Source organism: Bos mutus, chromosome 2, assembly GCF_027580195.1.
Source record: "Bos mutus isolate GX-2022 chromosome 2, NWIPB_WYAK_1.1, whole genome shotgun sequence".
NCBI lineage: Eukaryota > Metazoa > Chordata > Mammalia > Artiodactyla > Bovidae > Bos > Bos mutus.
Window position 1 is genome coordinate 73,557,913 of NC_091618.1, and position 19,759 is coordinate 73,577,671.

At 39.3% G+C, this 19,759-nt stretch overlaps 1 protein-coding gene across 2 annotated transcripts in view; it reads right to left on the reverse strand.

Annotated features, from left to right (window-relative positions):
- MAP3K19 (mitogen-activated protein kinase kinase kinase 19) overlaps nucleotides 1-19,759 on the reverse strand; it is a 65,302-nt gene that overhangs the window by 38,940 nt on the left and 6,603 nt on the right. For both annotated transcript variants that reach the window (XM_005899482.2, XM_070389689.1), the window contains exons 3-6: nucleotides 16,320-16,508; nucleotides 14,227-14,381; nucleotides 9,453-9,568; nucleotides 6,449-6,564 (exon numbers count right to left, since the gene is read on the reverse strand). In XM_005899482.2, coding sequence (XP_005899544.2) covers nucleotides 6,449-6,564; nucleotides 9,453-9,568; nucleotides 14,227-14,381; nucleotides 16,320-16,508 — 576 coding nt within the window. The remainder of the gene's footprint in view (nucleotides 1-6,448; nucleotides 6,565-9,452; nucleotides 9,569-14,226; nucleotides 14,382-16,319; nucleotides 16,509-19,759) is intronic.

Genomic DNA, 19,759 nt, shown 5'->3' on the forward strand with positions numbered 1-19,759 from the left:
ATCCACCTGCAATGTGGATCAAACCCAGAGTTTGATCCCTGGGTTGGGAAGATCCCCTGGAGAAGGGAAAGGCTACCCACTCCTGTATCCTGCCTGGAGAATTCCATGGACTGTATAGTCTGTGGGGCCGCAAAGAGTCGGATGCGACTGAGCGACTTTCACTTTCACTGGGTGACGGAGGAAAGGTTAAAATAATGCGGTCGTGAGTGAAGGAGAGAAAACGTTAGAATAGCACATCCCAAATAAATGGAGCCCATCAACCATTCACAGTAATGCAAGAGGTGACAACAGACTAGACAGCATAGCATTCTAATCTGCAAACAACAGAATGCCAACCACACAGAAAAGAGGCATAGAAATCATACGTAATTAAATTTGGAAAGAAGATTCTTCTTAGATGAAAAGAAGATTGGCAGAGGCCGTGAAGAGCCTCTCAGGAGCAATCCTACAAGCAAAGCAGCTGCATATATTTGTAAACTATAAAAACCTATTGCAGATAACCCAAAAAGAAAGCAAGCTTTCATTCAAAGAAAAGAAGTAAAGAAAGACCTTGGTTTTTTTTTTTTTATTTAAACCCTAGAGAAAGCACTAGAAAGAAGCAAATTCAATAGTGAGAGTCTATCTCTCCCTCAAAAATGAGTTCAAAGTTATTTCAACCATAATAAGAAAAATATAGAGTGAAAGTTCAAAAAATATCTTAGAACTGCATAAAAAATTAACTAAATATGAAGGGACTTTTAGTCTTTAAAAAAAAAAAAGCAAGTTTCCTAACTATACCACAAAAAAATGAAAAGTAAGTGTGTTTTCTTTTATCAATTTCTTTCTTTTTAAAATTTATTTTATTTCTATTTATTTGGCTGCAGTAAGCATATGGAATCCACCTCCCTGACCAGGGATCACACCCAGGCCCACTGCACTGGAAGGCAGATTCTTAACGACTGGACCACCAGGGAAGTCCCCTCCTGCTGTCTCTTGAGTTACTAAAGTGATATCTTACCTATTCCTTAGCTCATTCATCTGGCAAATCACTGGAGCAGTCAATTTGGGGACAGACTCAGGAGGATGAAGTCAGAGAATGGGTACCGTGGTCTGGGTGGGGTTAGTCTATGAGCCAAGGTTTGGGTGGGATTAGAAAGAGGAAAAAGTAAGGGACATTGGACTTGGAGCTGTGAGGGTTTAAGGCCAAGACTAATTTTCATCCTAATCTTATGATTTGCTCTATGTGCTGTGCTGTGCTGAGCTAAGTCACTTCAGTCATGTCCAACTCCTTGTGACCCTGTGGACTGAAGCCCACCAGGCTCCTCTGTCCGTGGTATTCTCCAGGCAAGAATAGTGGAGTGGGTTGACCTGCCCTCTTCCAGGGGATCAAACCCGTGTCTGACCCAGAAATCAAACCCTCGTCTCCTGTGTTGTCTGCATTGCAAGGCAGATTCTTAACCACTGGAGCTTCAGGGAAGTCCCAAAGCTTTGATTTTTAGATCAGCTAGGTTCTATCACTGGGGTGGTTACTGTTTCTCCTCCTTGCAAGTTGAGAAGAACAGAGGCTACTTTGCAAAGCAGTTAACGGTAGTCACTTCTCTTGGTGGCAATTCCTGGGTGAGAGTCTTGTGTGCCGCTGGGCCTTCCCTGTGGAGCCTGATGGGAGCTGTGTGTCCTGAGAACAGGGGAGAGAGTGGGACAGGTGGACTTTGCAGATAGTGAATGGGCCGGAAGTAGGTAAGTACTCTTAAATGGTGTGATAATGGCCATCTATGCATGCTAAGTCCTTCAGTTGTTTCTAACTCTTTGTGACCCCATGGACTGTAGCTCGCCAGGCTCCTCCATCCATGGAATTCTCCAGGCAAGAATACTGGAGAGTGTTGCCATGCCCTCCTCCAGAGGATCTTCCTGACCCAGGAATCAAACCCATGTCTCTTATGTCTCCTGCATTGGCAGACTGATTATTTACCACTAGTGCCACCTGGGAAGCCCCGTCTGCTCTATTCATCTGCTATTAATAACTTGGCCAGAGGAAGGAGATGAAATGTTAGGCTGGGCAAGAAACGGGGAAAGGAGAGTCACCTCTCTCCTCGTTGACGTATTGACTCACTGGTGACTTCGAAAAAAAGCAAGCCTCTTAGGGAAGTAGGTTGTGATCTTTTTACCAGTGATAACAGCAAAAAAGGTAAACAACCCCCACCTCCTGCCCCCAAAAGATAAAGTGATACATTACCTTCTGCCTTATTATTGCAGTTGACAATTGAATATTCTTATATCCTGTCCCCATCCTTCCAATAAATTCACCCTCTTTTTCTTATAAAATCAATAGGCAAAGTTTAAATTATGATTATTTGAGTATTGTACTATACTGTATGTATTGCACTATAGTCATGCAATAGAAATGTAGTATGATTATACTTTCTTTCTTGCATAACTTTTATCGTACATAAACCCCAAATCCCTGTTTTTATTTCATTCACAATTTTATTTAATATTTAATTCATTTTCTTATATTTTTTAAAATCTTAAATCTTCCCAACCTCCAGTGGTCTTTCCACATGGTTAAATATATCAGAAAATATACCAGTTCCACCTTCTTCTTGGAAATCCCCATTATCCTGTTCTTCCTCACCCCAGCAATTGGAGCTCTTTGTTCTCCAGACTTCATACATGGGCTGAAGCCCTGGGACTTGCTGTCTGTTTTATACCAAGGATATCCTCCTCTCTTGTGTTGGGTTCCAGATCCTCTGAATCATGGATCCAATTTTCCCTTCTATTTTTATCTTATCCCCTTAATTTAATAGAGTACATAGTAGCTTCCTTAAAAGGCATGTGAAATGTAGAACGTTTACTCGTTTGCATGTCTGAAAAATGTCTTTATTCAACTCTAATATTTGGGGAAACAGTGGAAACAGTGTCAGACTTTATCTTTTGGGGCTCCAAAATCACTGCAGATGGAGACTGCAGCCATGAACTTAAAAGACGCTTACTCCTTGGAAGAAAAGTTATGACTAACCTAGATAGCATATTCAAAAGCAGAGACATTACTTTGCCAACAAAGGTCCGTTTAGTCAAGGCTATGGTTTTTCCAGTGGTCATGTATGGTTGCGAGAGTTGGACTGTGAAGAAAGCTGAGCGCCGAAGAATTGATGCTTTTGAACTGTGGTGTTGGAGAAGACTCTTGAGAGTCCCTTGGACTGCAAGGAGATCCAACCAGTCCATTCTAAAGGAGATCAGCCCTGGGTGTTCTTTGGAAGGACTGATGCTAAAGCTGAAACTCCAATACTTTGGCCACCTCACGCGAAGAGTTGACTCGTTGGAAAAGACTCTGATGCTTGGAGGGATTGGGAGCAGGAGGAAAAGAGGATGACAGAGGATGAGATGGCTAAATGGCATTACTGACTCGATGGACCTGAGTTTGAGTGAACTCTGGGAGATGGTGATGGACAGGGAGGCCTGGCGTGCTGCAATTCATGGGGTTGCAAAGAGTCGAACATGACTGAGCGACTGAACTGAACTGAATATTTGATTTATAGTTTTCTGAATATAAAATCCTAGATTGAAAACCATATTCTTTGCTCAGATATCTGAAGGCATTCACTCCTTCCCTTTAATTTACTTTTTTAAAATTTTATTTTTCAATTGAAGGATAATTGCTTTACAGAATTGTGTTGTTTTCTGTCAAGCCTCAACATGAATCAGCCATAGGTATACATATATCCCCTCCTCTTGAACTTTCCTCCCATTTCCTTCCCCATCCCACCCCTCTAGGTTGAAACAGAGCCCCTGTTTGAGTTTCCTGAGACATACAGCAAATTCTCATTGGCTATCTATCTACTTTACATACAGTAATTTAAGTTTCCCATGTTACTCTCTCCATACATCTCACCCTCTTCTCCCCTCTCCCCATGTCCATAAGTCTGTTCTCTATGTCTGTTTCTCCATTGCTGCCCTGCAAATAAATTCTTTGGTACCATCTTTCTAGATTCTGTATATATGCATTAGCACATGATGTTTATCTTTCTCTTTCTGACTTACTTCACTCTGTACAATAGGTTCTAGTTTCATCCACCTCATTAAAACTGATTCAAATGTGTTCCTTTTTATGGTTGAGTAATATCCCATTGTGTATATTTACTTTTAAGAATAGCATATATTCAGGAATGTGCACATATCAAAACTGTATAGATTCATGAATTTTTATAAACTGAACATACTCCTAAGTCAAGTAAAAGTCTTCTTAGACATAATATAAAAATCAAGACCCATAAGGGAAAAAGTGGATAAATTGATTTTCATCAAAAATAAAAACTTTTGTTTGGTAAAAGAGCTGTTAAAAAGGTGAAAAAAGTAAACCAAATTTTTCTCGTTGACTAGCAGAAAATATTTGTGAGTTACACATCCAGAATATATAAAGAATTCTCTAAACCCAACAATAAGACAAATAATTCAATCAGAAAATGGACAAAATATTTGAATAATTATGGCTATTGGCAAACACATTTTTTTAAAATGTATTTTAACATTGTTCATTAGGGAAATGCAAATTATAACCACAATGAGCTACCATCATATACCTATTTTGGTTAAAAATTTTTTAAATGGTTAAAATAAAAAATACTGATAGTACCAAATGCCGCCAAGGGTATAGAGACATTGGATCTCTCATTTACTGCTGGTGGGAATATAAAATGGTTAGAGCCACTCTGGAAAATTGTTAGGCAGCTTTAAAAAAAATTAAACATACATTTACCAAATGACCCACTAATTGGATTCCTGGGCATGTATCCTAGAGAAATAAAAACATAAATTCACACAAAAATTTGTACATAGATGTTCATGGTAGCTTTATATGTAATAGCCCCAAACTGGAAACAACCCAAATGTCTTTCAACAGATGGACAGCTAAATAAATTTAGCTGTCCCACAGCTAAATGTGGGACAAAATAAAATTGTAATAGAATACTACTTAGCAACATAAAGAAACTATTGATACATAGAACAACTTGGATCTATCTCAGGAGTGTTATGCTCAGTAGAAAAAGCCAATCTCAAAAGTTTACACATATGATAATGCCATTTATATGACATTCTTGAAGTGATAATAGAGATGGAGAACAGATCAGTGGTTGCAGAGAGACCATGGCAATTAAGAGTGTAGTAAGGGGGTTCCTTTGTGGTAACAGAACAGTTTTGTATCTCCGCCAAAGATTCAGGGGATAAAATGTCACAGAACTACGCACACAGACACACACAAACAGAAGAAAGAAAAAGGAATGCACATAAAAACCAGTGAAATCCAAGGAAGGTCTGTAGTCTAGTTCATTGTGGTGTTGGGTTAATGTCAATTTTCTAGGTTAGACAATCAGCTACAGTTATAATAATTCCCATTGAGGAAAGCTGGTGAAGGTTATACAGGAGCTCTCTGTACTCTTTTTACAAGTTCTTATGAATCTATAGTTATTTCAGATTACTTTTTTACTTAAATTTTTGGTTTTTGTTTTCTTTATTGTTTTAGAATAATTTTTGGAAAGAGAAAGGTACAAAAAGATCTTACTACACTATCTCTAAAACTCTTCATATAGTTTCTGTCTATTATAATCCATACCTCATTAACTTGTAAAAATAAACACATTTGTGGTCATATTCTTTTTACCAATAAAATATAGAGTAGTAATTTTTAAAAAATTGTCACCATTGTGCAGCATGTGGGATCTTAGTTTCCCAACCAGGGATTGAACCCAGGGCTCCCAACTTTGCTCCCACTCCCACCCCTGCAGTGAAAGCATTGAGTCCTAACCACTAGACTGTCAGGGAATTCCTATAGAGTTGTAATATTTTTAACTGTTTGGACTATGTTAAATTCTATAAAAATTCAAAAAAATACAAATGAATATACAGTACAAAGTTCTTCTCCATTTCAGTCCTTTTAGGCAACCACTGTTAACAGTTTATTATACATTTAGGAAATCATTCCATCATTTTCTGTGGGTCATAATGTTTGTTACTAGTACTATTACTATACTTTGTGAAGTTATTCATCATGGACAGGGGGTAATGACCAGGACCAAGAGGAGGCACCTCCTTTGTGGTATCCTAGGATGGATTTGACATGAACAGAATAAAGATTTTCTCTTCTTTCACATTAACATGCATAAAGACAAGCTACATTTTATTATTTAGCATGGATTCAGCTGCAACAATATTCTATGGTATACACATACACGCATAATGTATGAGACTCAGAATTGACTAGCTAATTACTGCCTTGAGATTAAACTCATGAAGCACTATGATTAATTATGGTTTAAGTTTCCTTATAATCACATTTAAATATATAATTGTAATATATGTTTGTTATAAATATTCAAGCAACTTAAATGAAGTAGATATAAATGAAGTAAATGTAGATGCAGTAGGTTATCCCTTTTTCTGTTAGTTCTTCTATGTGAAGATTAGAGCATCTTACCTCACTGCTGCCAATGCTCTGCAAGATTATATTTTGGTTTTTAGTAACTGTCATCATATCAGTTGGAGAAGAGTTTGTATCATGACAAATGTCAAGCAATGATTCAGCATGTCTTTCTGCCAAAAGAAACATAAAAATGTGTTTTGATAAGCTGCATCTCCAGCAATTTCACAGCAACATCTAGCATTAGGTTCTAAAAATGAGTTCCATTTTGTTTAAAATTTTCTTGAAATAGTGATCTGGGATCCTGAGGAAACTTTGGGCCATAATTTTTACTGGAAAAAATGTGAGGACAAAAGGAATCCACAGAATGAATGCATTTTTGTTTGTTTTTTAAAAAGGGGGTAATGTTGCTAAGTGTAACCCCTAATAAGGGGCTGGGAATTATATCTGTACTGTAGTTGCCGAAGACAAAAGTGCTCAGCTGCTTGGAGCACCTTTCCTGTCTAGCACTTGAAGCCACATTAAATTGACAGAGTTCTGAACACCAAACAATGAATTCCCAGTTAGTTCCTGGGGGACACTGTTCTCTTACATACCCTTCTCCTGTTATCTTGACTTTTTCAGATAAGCATGTGCTCTACCGTGAAAACTTCTTCCTCTTGCATCTCTTCCTATTTCATTGATCGTATGAGTGATACAAAATTGAAAGAGTGATCTCTACTCATAGCCTGCATTTGTTCACCATATTTTCTTTCTTCACTCTTTGCAACCTTTCTACTGCCTCCATCCTACCATTGAAACCCTCACTTTCTTATCACATCTGCTTTGTAAACTCTTTTCCAATTTGATGCTGCTTCCCACCCCTTCTTTCTTGCAGTTCTCTCCTAATTCTCCTCCTTCCTTTCTTATGCCTCGTCCATGTGTACCTTCTCTGCCCAGCCCCTGCAATTTTCTCACCATCATCGATCCTTTAGTGATCTCACCTACTCTCAGATCTTCACAGTCTCCTTGTAGAGAACTTGCAAAGAAACCCATCAGTCCATCTTATCCAATCCTTTCCCCACAAGCCCTGGCCTACAGAAAATTGCTACTTTGAAGATCAAAAGTTCTCATCAAATGAGTGTTTTAGAACCCATTACCTCAACATCCACACCAAGCCATAATGTTCTCCTATTTTGTTAATTGTATTTCTACCTCCCCACTTCCTAGGGCTGAAACTTTGTTTTTTTGTTGTTGTTGTTGAAAACATATAGTTTAATTTTTCAAACAATCTAATTTGAACCAAAACACTATTTCTAAGACTTGTTCATTCCATCTGGTAAGGGAAATAAACTGAATCCAAATTTAGATTATAGCTCAGGTTAATTTTTTTTTTTTTCATTAAATTTGCCATTTCCCTTTAGGTGATACGAAGTAGGTTTTTTTTTTTTTTTCTAATTTTATTTTATTTTTAAACTTTACATAATTATATTAGTTTTGCCAAATATCAAAATGAATCAGCCACAGGTATACATGTGTTCCCCATCCCAAACCCTCCTCCCTCCTCCCTCCCCATACCATCCCTCTGGGCCGTCCCAGTGCACCAGCCCCAAGCATCCAGCATCGTGCATCGAACCTGGGCTGAAACTTTGGAATCATGTTTAACTCAAGCCTCTCAACCCTTGTCTATATGTCTCCTCTATCAACTTTGCATCACTATATTCTGTGAATTCTTTCACATTCTCTTAAACTCACATACCTAGAACCTCTCAGGCCCACTACACGCCATGTCCAAAGTCTCTTTTCCTGATCCTTGAAACCACGCACAGGTACTTCTATAGTTTCTTAATAGAGCTTGCTTGTCATGAGTCTCTTCCTCTCCTAAAACATGGCTTTCATCGTTCCCTGTCTTAAAATTCTTCAGTGACTCTATTTCATTGCCAAAAAAAAAAAAAAAAATGTCCTTCAGTCTGACATTTAACGACTCTTTGATGGACTCAGTCTCTTTGTGTGTCTATCTTCTGCATTCCTTTCCCCTGACATGAACTGTTGGTTTTAGTCTCCGGTTCGCCCCTGGGATGAGCCATGCTCACTTACAGCATGATGCCTCTGTCCACAAAATCAGCTCTCATGGTTTTTTTTAGAACCAGATTGAGTCTTACCTCTTCCATGAAACCTTCCTGGGGATAGCCTTGTTCCCTGTCCAGAGCTCCCAACAAAAATCCAATCAGACAATAAAGTCAAGCAGTTTTCACAAAGTCACACGTGGCTCAGTGGCACTTTTTCCATTACATTTCTTTCTGTGGCTGTGTTTTGTCTTGCTTAGACGCTTTCTCCATGCCTATATCACATCTTTTTGCTTCCTTCATATTTTATCCAGCATTAGAGAACCACAGCAAGTCCTTCTTCCCCTTTTAAGTTTATAACAATCTCTTTCTCCTCTGACTGATGTAGTGTGTCCCTGACTGTACTGAGCAAAAGAGACACTGATGTATAGAACAGTCTTATGGACTCTGTGGGAGAGGGAGAGGGTGGGAAGATTTGGGAGAGTGACATTGAAACATGTAGAATATCATGTAAGAAACGAGTTGCCAGTCCAGGTTTGACGCGCGATACTGGATGCTTGGGGTTGGTGCACTGGGACGACCCAGAGGGATGGTGTGGGGAGGGAGGAGGGAGGAGGGTTCAGGATGGGGAACACATGTATGCCTGTGGCGGATTCATTTTGATATTTGGCAAAACTAATACAATTATGTAAAGTTTAAAAATAAAATAAAATTAAAAAAAAAAAAATTTGGACCACATCTTAGTCTTCTTTGCCTATCTCAGAGTACCTAACTTTGGGTCTTGTACAAAGTCCCTGGATTATAGATAGCTATTCACTTGATTTCTTTTTTTCTTTATTTATTTAAAGTATCTATTTACAATGTTGTGTTAACATCTACTGTACAACAGAGTGATTCAGTTACACATATATATACATTTAGCTTGACTTCTTTAAGAGGATCCATCAAATACATGTAAAAAACTATAAAAGGGCTTTTATAGCTAGAGAATTTCAAAAGTGAAATAAAAATATTACCTGGTTTTGGCATAGAATTCATTAAAATGTCCAATAACTGCTGCTTTCTGAAACTCTCTATTTGTGACACATAATGTATTGCTGATTTTCCACTAAAATCACAGAGTTTAGGGTCTCTAGGAAGAATAGAATCAACATCAAAGATTACTGAGTTAAATTATTGAAAAAGAAAACCAATATGAGAGGAAAAACATTGACATCAAATAAATAAAAATAATTTTATATAGTTTGGGGATAGCAATAATGAATTCAAAATGCATGAGAGACAGAGAGAGAAAATTTTCAAGATTTTTAACTGAAAGGAATATGTTGCATATTTTAGGCCACTTCTAGTCTAAAAACATTCTAATAATTTGCTGAAAATTTTCAACCTTGGACAAGAAGTTTCATAATTCTTTAATAATGCATAAAGCAAGCAAAGATAAAAACATCTTGATAAACTGTTGTCTTATCATCCCAAATAGCTGGCTTCATTGATTTTTTCTTCTCAGTGCTTTAGCTAACTGCTTATTCTCAATATTTCTTTTTCCTAACTCTAATACCGAGCTCTTTTATTATTCAAATTAGAATAATGCTAGTAGAATGGCCTAGCATTTCACCTTGAAATTAAACTGACATACTTATTTCGCAGACGCTTGGTTGAGTGGAGTGATCTTATCATAGAGCCTCTCTGTATGATTTTTCATTCCTCTTGTCCTGTGATTGTTAAGCCCCATGGCTGATCTTAGAGTTCCTTGCATCAGTGCAAATCTCCTGTCTATGCTGCCATGAATCCTAGAATTAGACATCAGCTCAAAGAGGTCCAGAAGGTAAACGATGGGAACTCTGTTTACAGATTACGGTGAGGGAAACAATGGCTAGACTTGCTTCACTAGTCACATTCTGTTTTTATTGGATGTGTGGCATGTGAGATCTTTGTTCCCCGACCAGGGCCTGAACCACACCCTCTGCAGTGGAAGCACAGAGCCTTAACCACCGGACCACTAGAGAAGTCCCAGGTTAATGTTTTATGATCTATAATAATATTCTTAGGGCTTTTTCTCCCTCCATGCTCATGGTTCAAAAGAATTAGCATAGGTCCAAGAATCAAGGGACTGCCACTAACCTTAATACATGGCCTTAGGCAAGTCACTTAGCTCTCTGGGACCTTAGTTTGCTCAGTTCAGTTCAATTCAGTCGCTCAGTCATGTTCGACTCTTTGCAACCCCATGGATTGCAGCATTCCAGGCCTCCCTATCCATCACCAACTCCTGGAGTTTACTCAAATTCATGTCCATTATGTCAGTGATGCCATCCTCTGTGGTCCCCTTTTCCTCCTGCTTTCATTCTTTCCCAGCATCAGGGTCTTTTCAAATGAGTCAGTTCTCTGCATCAGGTGGTGAAAGTACTGGAGTTTCAGCTTCAGCATCAGTCCTTCCAATGAATATTCAGGACTGATTTCCTTTAAGATGGACTGGTCGGATCTCCTTGCAGTCCAAGGAACTCTCAAGAGTCTTCTCCAAGACTACAGTTCAAAAGCATCAATTCTTTGGTGCTCAGGTTTCTTTATAGTCCAACTCTCACATCCATATGACTGCTGGAAAAACTATAGCTTTGACTAGATGGGCCTTTGTTGCCCAAGTAATGTCTCTGCTTTTTAATATGTTTAATACGTTGTCTAAGTTGGTCATAACTTTTCTTCCAACTTTTCCTTTTTTAATTTCATAGCTGTAGTCACCATCCTCAGTGATTTTGGAGCCCCCCCAAAATAAAGTTTGTCACTGTTTCCATTGCTTCCCCATCTATTTGCCATGAAGTGATGGGACCAGATGCCATGATCTTAGTTTTCTGAATGTTGAGTTTTAAGCCAACTTTTTCACTCTCTTCTTTTCACCTTTGTTGGCAAAGTAATGTCTTTGCTTTTTAATATGCTATCTAGGTTGGTCATAACTTTCCTTCCAAGGAGTAAGCATCTTGGCTGCAGTCACCATCTGCAGTGATTTTGGAGCCCCCCAAAATAAAGTCTGACACTGTTTCCATTGTTTCCCCATCTATTTCCCATGAAGTGATGGGGCCGGATGCCATGATCTTAGTTTTCTGAATGTTGAGCTTTAAGCCAACTTTTTCACTCTCCTCTTTCACTTTCATCTAGAGGCTTTTTAGTTCCTCTTCACTTTCTGCCATAAAGGTAGTATCATCTGCATATCTGAGGTTATTGATATTTCTCCCGGCAATCCTGATTCCAGCTTGTGCTTCTTCCAGCCCAGCGTTTCTCATGATGTACTCTTCATATAAGTTAAATAAGCAGGGTGACAATATGCAGCCTTGACGTACTCCTTTCCCAACTGTTATTCCATGTTCATGCAACAGTTCTAACTGATGCTTCCTGACCTGCATACAGATTTCTCAAGAGACAGGTCAGGTGATCTGGTATTCCCATCTCATTAAGAATTTTCCACAGTTTGTTGTGATCCACACAGTCAAAGGCTTTGGCATAGTCGATAAAGCAGAAGTAGATATTTTTCTGGAACTCTCTTGCTTTTTCAATGATCCAACAGATGTTGGCAATTTGATCTCAGGTTCTTCTGCCTTTTCTAAAACCAGCTTGAACTTTGGGAGTTCACAGTTCACATACTGTTGAAGCCTGGCTTGGAGAATTTTGAGCATTACTTTACTAGCATGTGAGATGAGTGCAATTGTGCAGTAGTTTGAGCATTCTTTGGCATTGCCTTTCTTTGGGATTAGAATGAAAGCTGACCTTTTCCAGTCCTGTGGCCACTGCTGAGTTTTCCAAATTTGCTAGCATACTGAGTGCAGTACTTTCACAGCGTCATCTTTTAGGACTTGAAATGGCTCAACTGGAATTTCATCACCTCCACTAGCTTTGTTCGTAGTGATGCTTCCTAAGTCCCACTTGACTTTGCATTCCAAGATGTCTGGCTCTAGGTGAGTGATCACACCATCATGGTTATCTGGGTCATGAAGATCTTTTTTGTATAGTTCCTCTGTGTATTCTTGCCACCTCTACTTAATATTTTCTGTTTCTGTTAGGTCCATACCATTTCTGTCCTTCATTGTGCCCATCTTTGCATGAAATGTTCCCTTGATATCTCTAGTTTGCTCATCTACCTTGATTAGTGTTTCTCCAAGTGGTGTTCTTTGATTTCATGCTTTCTGGCCCCCACTTCAGGCTTATTGAACACCATGTCTGGGTTGATGTCCAGTAATCTCCGTTTTTAACAATCTCCTCAGCTATTAACACTGAAGTCTCAGGTCACTTCCCTGATGGCTCAGCAGTAAAGAATCCACCTCCAGTGCAGGAGACTCAGGTTTGATCCCTGGGTCAGGAAGATCCCTTGGAGGAGGAAATGGCAACCTGCTCCAGTATTCTTGCCTGGAAAATGGGCTACATTCCATGGGCTACAATCCATGGGATCGCAAAGAGTCGGTCACGACTGAGCAACTAGTATGCACAGGAAGTCTGAGGTAGCTTCAGACTTCCATCTTCATCCTATTACAATAACTGATTCTTTTAAAATAGATCGTGTTCTTGATTATACTTTTGTCTTGGAAGTTCCTTCTTCCTTTTTTATTCCCCACAAAAAATGCATATGCAATACTGAGGAAGAGCTTTGGCCATCTCTTCTTTTTTGATGACAAGATAAACAGGTAACAAGCAGCATTGCGTGTATGCACGCTCAGTCACTCAGTCATGTCTGACTCTTTGCAACCCAATGGACTGTAACCTGCCAGGCTCCTCGGCCCATGGGATTTCCCAGGCAAGAATACTGGAGTGTTGCCATTTCTTCTCCAGGGGAGCTTCCCGACCCAGGGATCAAACCCGTGTCTCTTACGTCTCCTGCCTTGGCAGGCGGATTCTTTACCCCTGTGCCACTCGGGAAGCCACAGCAACAGCATTAGGAAACTGCATTTCTGACATGAAAGACTGCTTATTAGCCCTCTAATTAAAAAAAAGATTTATCTCCCTCCTCCTAAAAGAGTGTGTTGACATGTAATTTTTTTTGGCCACAGCATGAGGTATGCAGGATCTTAGTTTCCCAACCAGGGATTGAACCCTCGCCCCTGGCACTGGAAGCTTGGAGTTTTGACCACTGGCCCACCAGGGAATTCTCAAAATGTAACTATCACATAATTGGAAATCACTACTATAATTTATTTTTGATAATTGACAATGCTTTCTGGAATATTTAATAACATTTTGGGGGTAAGGAGCTACATACTCAAGAATTATTTGACAGTCTCAGGAACACCAAAGAGGAAGTATTTAAACAAATGAAATAAAAGGACAATATCATAAAAATAATAGATAGCAACCTCTAACATCTGTACATCACTTTGCAACTTTGAAGTCCCATTTATGAATATGCATGGGCATTTCATATATATATGTATATACATTATATTTATCTTTGTATACATACAGTATTTTATAATATACATTATACATATACATGTATACAGGTATAAGGGGCTTCCTAGGTGGCACAGTGGTAAAGAATCCACATACAAGAGACACGGATTTGATCCCTGCGTCAGGAAGATCCCTTGGAGTAGGAAATGGCAATCCACTCCAGTATTTTTTCCTGGAAAATCCCATGGACAGAGGAACCTTGTGGGCTATAGTCCATGGAGTCACAAACAGTCAGATGTGAGTGAGCACCACAGTATACATGTATAAACAAACAATCTATATATCTAGGTTTGCAAATGACTTTGTAAGTAACAATGGCAGAGACACCCTTCCATGGGTACTGGCTAACCACCTGATACTCACGCATGATGCCTGAGAAGCTCAGAGAGAACCTCCGCAGGTCTATAGAGCGTTAACATATCAAGCCTTTCAAACAGGTCCACATCTCTCACAGCCAGCATCAGAGGAGTCAAGCCATGTTGGTTTGGGAAATTTATATCCAGGAACTCTTCAGATGCCTTTAAAAACATGAAGCTTTATTTCTATTATGTCTTTACTGCATGTCCATTAATACTAATCTTTACATTTTCATCACCTGGCCAAATTCTCATTTTAATTTCAAGATACTGTTCCTCAATATCTTGAGAGGAGCTGATGAACTGAAATAACACAAACCTGAGACAGACAGATTGGAGTTTGAATTTGAGGTCCTTAAATTGGTTATTTAACTTCCCTGACAGGGTTATATCAAGTACATTCTGTTAAAAGTTGATAAAATCACCCTGATGAAATAAGGGACAGCTAGTTAAATACCAAATAGTTGGTATTTACTTGAAATTCAATGAGTGTCATTCAATTTTAATGAGTGTCCTGTATTTTTATTTGCAAAATCTGGCAATCTTATTCCCTGAACTTCAGGGTCTTCAGGTCCTTTCTTACAGGATTGTTTGGATGATTGGAAACAGGAAATGAAAAGCACTGAGCAGAGTGTCTGACCATGCTCAGAAAACATCTGTGGAGTGAATGACTGGTTTACAATTACAAGGTAACTTATTGAACAGGATTTATACAATCAAATGGAGGTGGATGTATAGATGCTATTTGTTGTTTTAGTAAAATTTAATCTGGAAAATTCAGAGCTGAGAAGCTACTGGAAGGCCAAATTGTCTGAATTGTTTATTTTACAGGTCAAAGTAATTCACGAATTTCCATCTGTATTTCACTTTATGCCACATCAATATAGTCAGCATCTACCTCAGTTTCTCCAGGGAAAGACTAGAGATAATGATATTACCTCAGAGGGGTGCTGTGGGAATTAATTAGTTAGTATTTTTTTTTTTCAGTCTCTGAAAAGACACCACCTCTTATATAAATGTTTATTATTAGTTAGAACCAGCATAAAAGTTTTGAGCTGAGAATAGTTTTGCAATAGCACATTAATTGAACATCTGTTGATTAAGCTCTGGATCCAGTTACAGGTATATGTTTTTAAAACTTGGAGGCTTATCTTTAGAAGTGAAAAATATGGTTATGAAAAAAAGACATTGAATTACAACAACAGTTGTCAAAAAAATGCCATTAAAATGAAATTCAAAGTCTTCCAAAAACATTTCTAAGCCTCACTTTATGATATATGGCAATTTTAGACTATCATTTAGCACAATAGAAGAATTTAGAGTCCTTTGGATTTTGTTGTCCATTTCCTTGAACTCTAGGTGACCAGAATATCTTTCACTTCTTCTTTATCTGTTTGTGTCTCTACTGTAAGGGAATAGAAGAAGCTGTTTCCTAGCAGCAATTGATTTTCTTTCAGATGGAAGGTCATGTGATCTGACAGTACCTCAGAAGGTAAATGCCAAGAGCCTGTTCGCCAATAATGAATGTCCTTGCTTATGCATGTGGTTTCGCAAGTTACTCTGGAAAAGAGTCTCTATGGGCAGAAAAATCTGAATAAGAAGAAGATCAATACCCTAAAAAGACAGCATTTTGAAAAATGTATTCTCTTCACTTTCATTCCAGCTAAATATTATGCAAAGCATAGTCTCTCTGATTCCCTTTTCAGGATACAGATAATAACTGCAGATGGTCCGAAGGGATCTGAACAGCAGTTGTACAAATGGCAGTGATGTCAAGGGAACACCTCTGAGCAAGTTGACAGTGGTTCTCCAGGGGCATCTTTGGGAGGACATCATTTCTCAGGGGTGCTACATGACTTCTCCCATCCAGCTAGAAAGAAGGTGTAAATAGGCTGTGCTGCTGTGTGCTTTTATTATCTTGTTTTCCACCCCAAGTGTCCCATTTAATCCTGTTTCTGTCTCATATGTCCTGCCTGAAACTTTCTGGGACTGCATTTGAAAAGAACTTATTTTTCTTTAGAAGGAGTCATGTGTAGTCTGTTCTCTTTTCAAGTCTCACCCACTCACCCAAAGACAGAAGCAAACACTGAATTAACTGACCAGCAAGTGTTGAAGTTGTTCAAGATCACCTTGCCATGAGCTTTGCAGAAGTTGCATTTGGGGAGCTTGGATTCCATTGATGGCCAAGAGTTGTCTTTGGACATCACAATTAGCCACATGGACTGCGGTTTGATTGCTGTAATTACACAGGGTGATATCCGCTCCCTTTTCCAGAAGAAATCCAACAACCTGCAAAATCACAGCATTCTTACAATCATGTCTTCTGAGTTGGGTAGAAAACTTACTTAGTTGGACACAGCTCTGATTCAAGACATAAGAAATGAGAGTAAGATAGGCATAAAAATGGTGGTTCTAGTGGTAAAGAACCTGCCTGCCAATATAGGAGGTTCAATACTAGGTCAGGAAGATCCCCTGGAGGAGGACATGACAACCCACTCCAGTATTTTTGTCTGGAGAATCCAATGGACAGGGGAGCCTGGCAGATTACAGCCCATAGGGTTGCAAAGAGTTGGACATGACTGTAGTGACTTAGAAGGCACATACAACTGCCATTTGCCTTTTTTAAAATTTGAGAGACAAAAATCTCCAAGATATGGATAGTTTGGAGATACTATTTTTTTTTTTAACTAAAAGTCTGTGAATATTTTATGTTAAACCCACATAAAATGTTGAAGTCTTCATGTTACTGTTATCTATAATTTAGAATATAGAACCCCCAGATTCAGGCTTATAGATTCTTGAATGTTTCAGGTATTTCCACAAGTATTTTTAGGGAGAGAATAAACTCTATTTAAAATGGTAATGGGTTAATTTATTCAACAATTACGGATTGAGGGACTCATGTGTGTCAAGACCTGACTTTGGTGCTGAGACTCCAGCCATGAACAAGACAGGTAAACAGTCTCAGAATTTTTTCCAGTGGGTTTTAGCTACTTAAAGGGAGCTCTAGCCCTTTTGAGGGGATTTGAGACAGACAAATGTTTATGGTAAACCACAAATGAGGAATTAACACTAGTTCAGGTTCTTCCTGGCCTGAAATGGGTTACAATGCTGATAGTCACCCACTAAAGAAAAGAGAAACAGATACAAAGAAATCTAGACAAATTCTTTGTGATTAGTCCTGCTGCCCCAGAAAACTCCTCTGGCCTTTATGTTAAACTGGGTGAAAATTTACAAAATGCTATTATCACAATGGGTCAGCAAATTATTCAGATCAAGGTAGAATCCTTTTTTTAAAAAAAAAGGTCCTGCTGTGAAAGTTAAGCCTGAGTCAACTAAAGGCTACAAACCCCAGATCCAGTCAAAGCAATATGGCTGTGGCCTTGAAGACAAGGGATCTCTGAAGGGGAAATCAGATCAGATCAGATCAGATCAGTCGCTCAGTCGTGTCCGACTCTTTGCGACCCCATGAATCGCAGCACGCCAGGCCTCCCCGTCCATCACCAACTCCCGGAGTTCACTCAGACTCACGTCCATCGAGTCAGTGATGCCATCCAGCCATCTCATCCTCTGGCGTCCCATTCTCCTCCTGCCCCCAATCCCTCCCAGCATTAGAGTCTTTTCCAGTGAGTCAACTCTTCGCATGAGGTGGCCAAAGTACTGGAGTTTCAGCTTTAGCATCATTCCTTCCAAAGAAATCCCAGGGCTGATCTCCTTCAGAATGGATTGGTTGGATCTCCAAATAGATGGTGTCAATAATAATGACCTTGCTACCTGATCTAAGGCTTTGTATGAACCAAAAACACTGGGAGTTCATTTGGCTGAGCAGCATGTTTCTGGAAACTAAAAGTATATGTATCTTTTTTATTGGCCTAGAGCCACTGTCTCTTACCATGTTGCAAATCCTTCCCTCCACCTATACCTCATCCTCAGTTGCCCTATCTCAAGGGGATTGAAGTTTGCAGTCACCCACATGAAAATTTTGGTGACTTTGGGGAGATGAGAGACTCAAACTTTCATGGCTCACTTGGATTCAGATTCCCAAGTCAGCATCCTGCCCAGTCCCTTGGGGAAACTGAGTCCTCTGAATTCAGCTAATGAGGTTTGGGCAAGATTCACAATGAAGAGGGAAATATAACATGATTGGCCCTTTGAGCCATTCAATGTACAGTGATTTTTAAGGCTTCTATCTCTAGATGTATGCATGCGTGCCTGCTAAGTCGCTTCAGTCGTGTGACGCTGTGGACTGTAGCCCACCAGGCTACTCTGTCCATGGGGATTCTTTAGGCAAGAATACTACAGTTGGTTGTGATGCCCTCCTCCAGGGGATCTTCCCTACCCAGGGATGGAACTCTTGTCACTTATGTCTCCTGCATTGGCAGATGGGTTCTTTACCACTAGTACCACCTGGGAAGCACCCCTCTAAATATATGAGGAATTAGTGTAATATCTGTGTATACCCCAAATTCAAGATTATGAAGTGTGGGGGCACACTTCATGATGAGCATTTAGAGGGCTTTTGAGGCACTGCAATGATTTAATTTTTTGTTTTGGATGGTAGATACAATGGTGCTACTGTCATGGTTTTCCTTTTTTTTAAAAAAGCGTATATGCTGAGTCCTCATATTCCAACTACTGAAGCCTGCACACCCTACAGTCCATGCTCCAGAACAAGAAAAACCACTGTGAGAAACCCCTGCACTGCAACTAGAGAAAAGCCAGCAACAAAGACCCAGCACAGCCAAAAATAAATAAATAAATATTATTTTTAAAAAAGCATATATGCTATATTTTATGCTTTGTTATAAAAGTGTTAATAGAAAGGAGTCAAGATAGAAACAGAGCTAGGAATAAAGTCAAGAAAGAGGGTAATTGTGGAAGCAAAGATGGCCAACCAGAGTTAACAGTCCATTTGCATTTAGCCCCCCAAGAACTTGTAGAGGCACTGAGGTATGCAGTTGGGTGAAATTTGTCTTGAATTTTCACTCATTTCTTCTCTTCCCCTTGAAGTCTCCTCCTTGATGCCCCTCCCCAATTCCAAGTGCCCATATTGCTGTCACTTTTACTTGCATTCTTTTTTTTTTCTAGGCCTCGCTGTACGGCATGCGGGATCTTAGTTCCCCAACCAGGGATTGAATCTATGCCCCTTGCGTTGGGAGAGCAGAGGCCTAAACCACTGGACTGGCAGGGAAATCCTTGCATTCTTTAAAAGAATCTTTTAAGTTCCCATACACAATTTTGTAAATGATCAATAAGACACAAATGGATTATTTATTCATTAATTTATCCATTACTTAGATGTGTCAGGCCTGCTAAGCTGGATATATAACAACAACAAAGAGGACAATTTTCTGCCCCTTTAAGTCTCATTATTTATTTACTCCTCTTCCCCTACTTTCAGGATTTTGCGCACCTGTTTGGACCAGGGGACAAATTTCCAAGTACTGATGGGGCTGGGTGTGGGTTGTGGGGAAGGAGGGAAAAATTCAGACTCCGTTATGTGGTCCCACTAGACCATAAGCTGCTTTTCAAGGGTGACG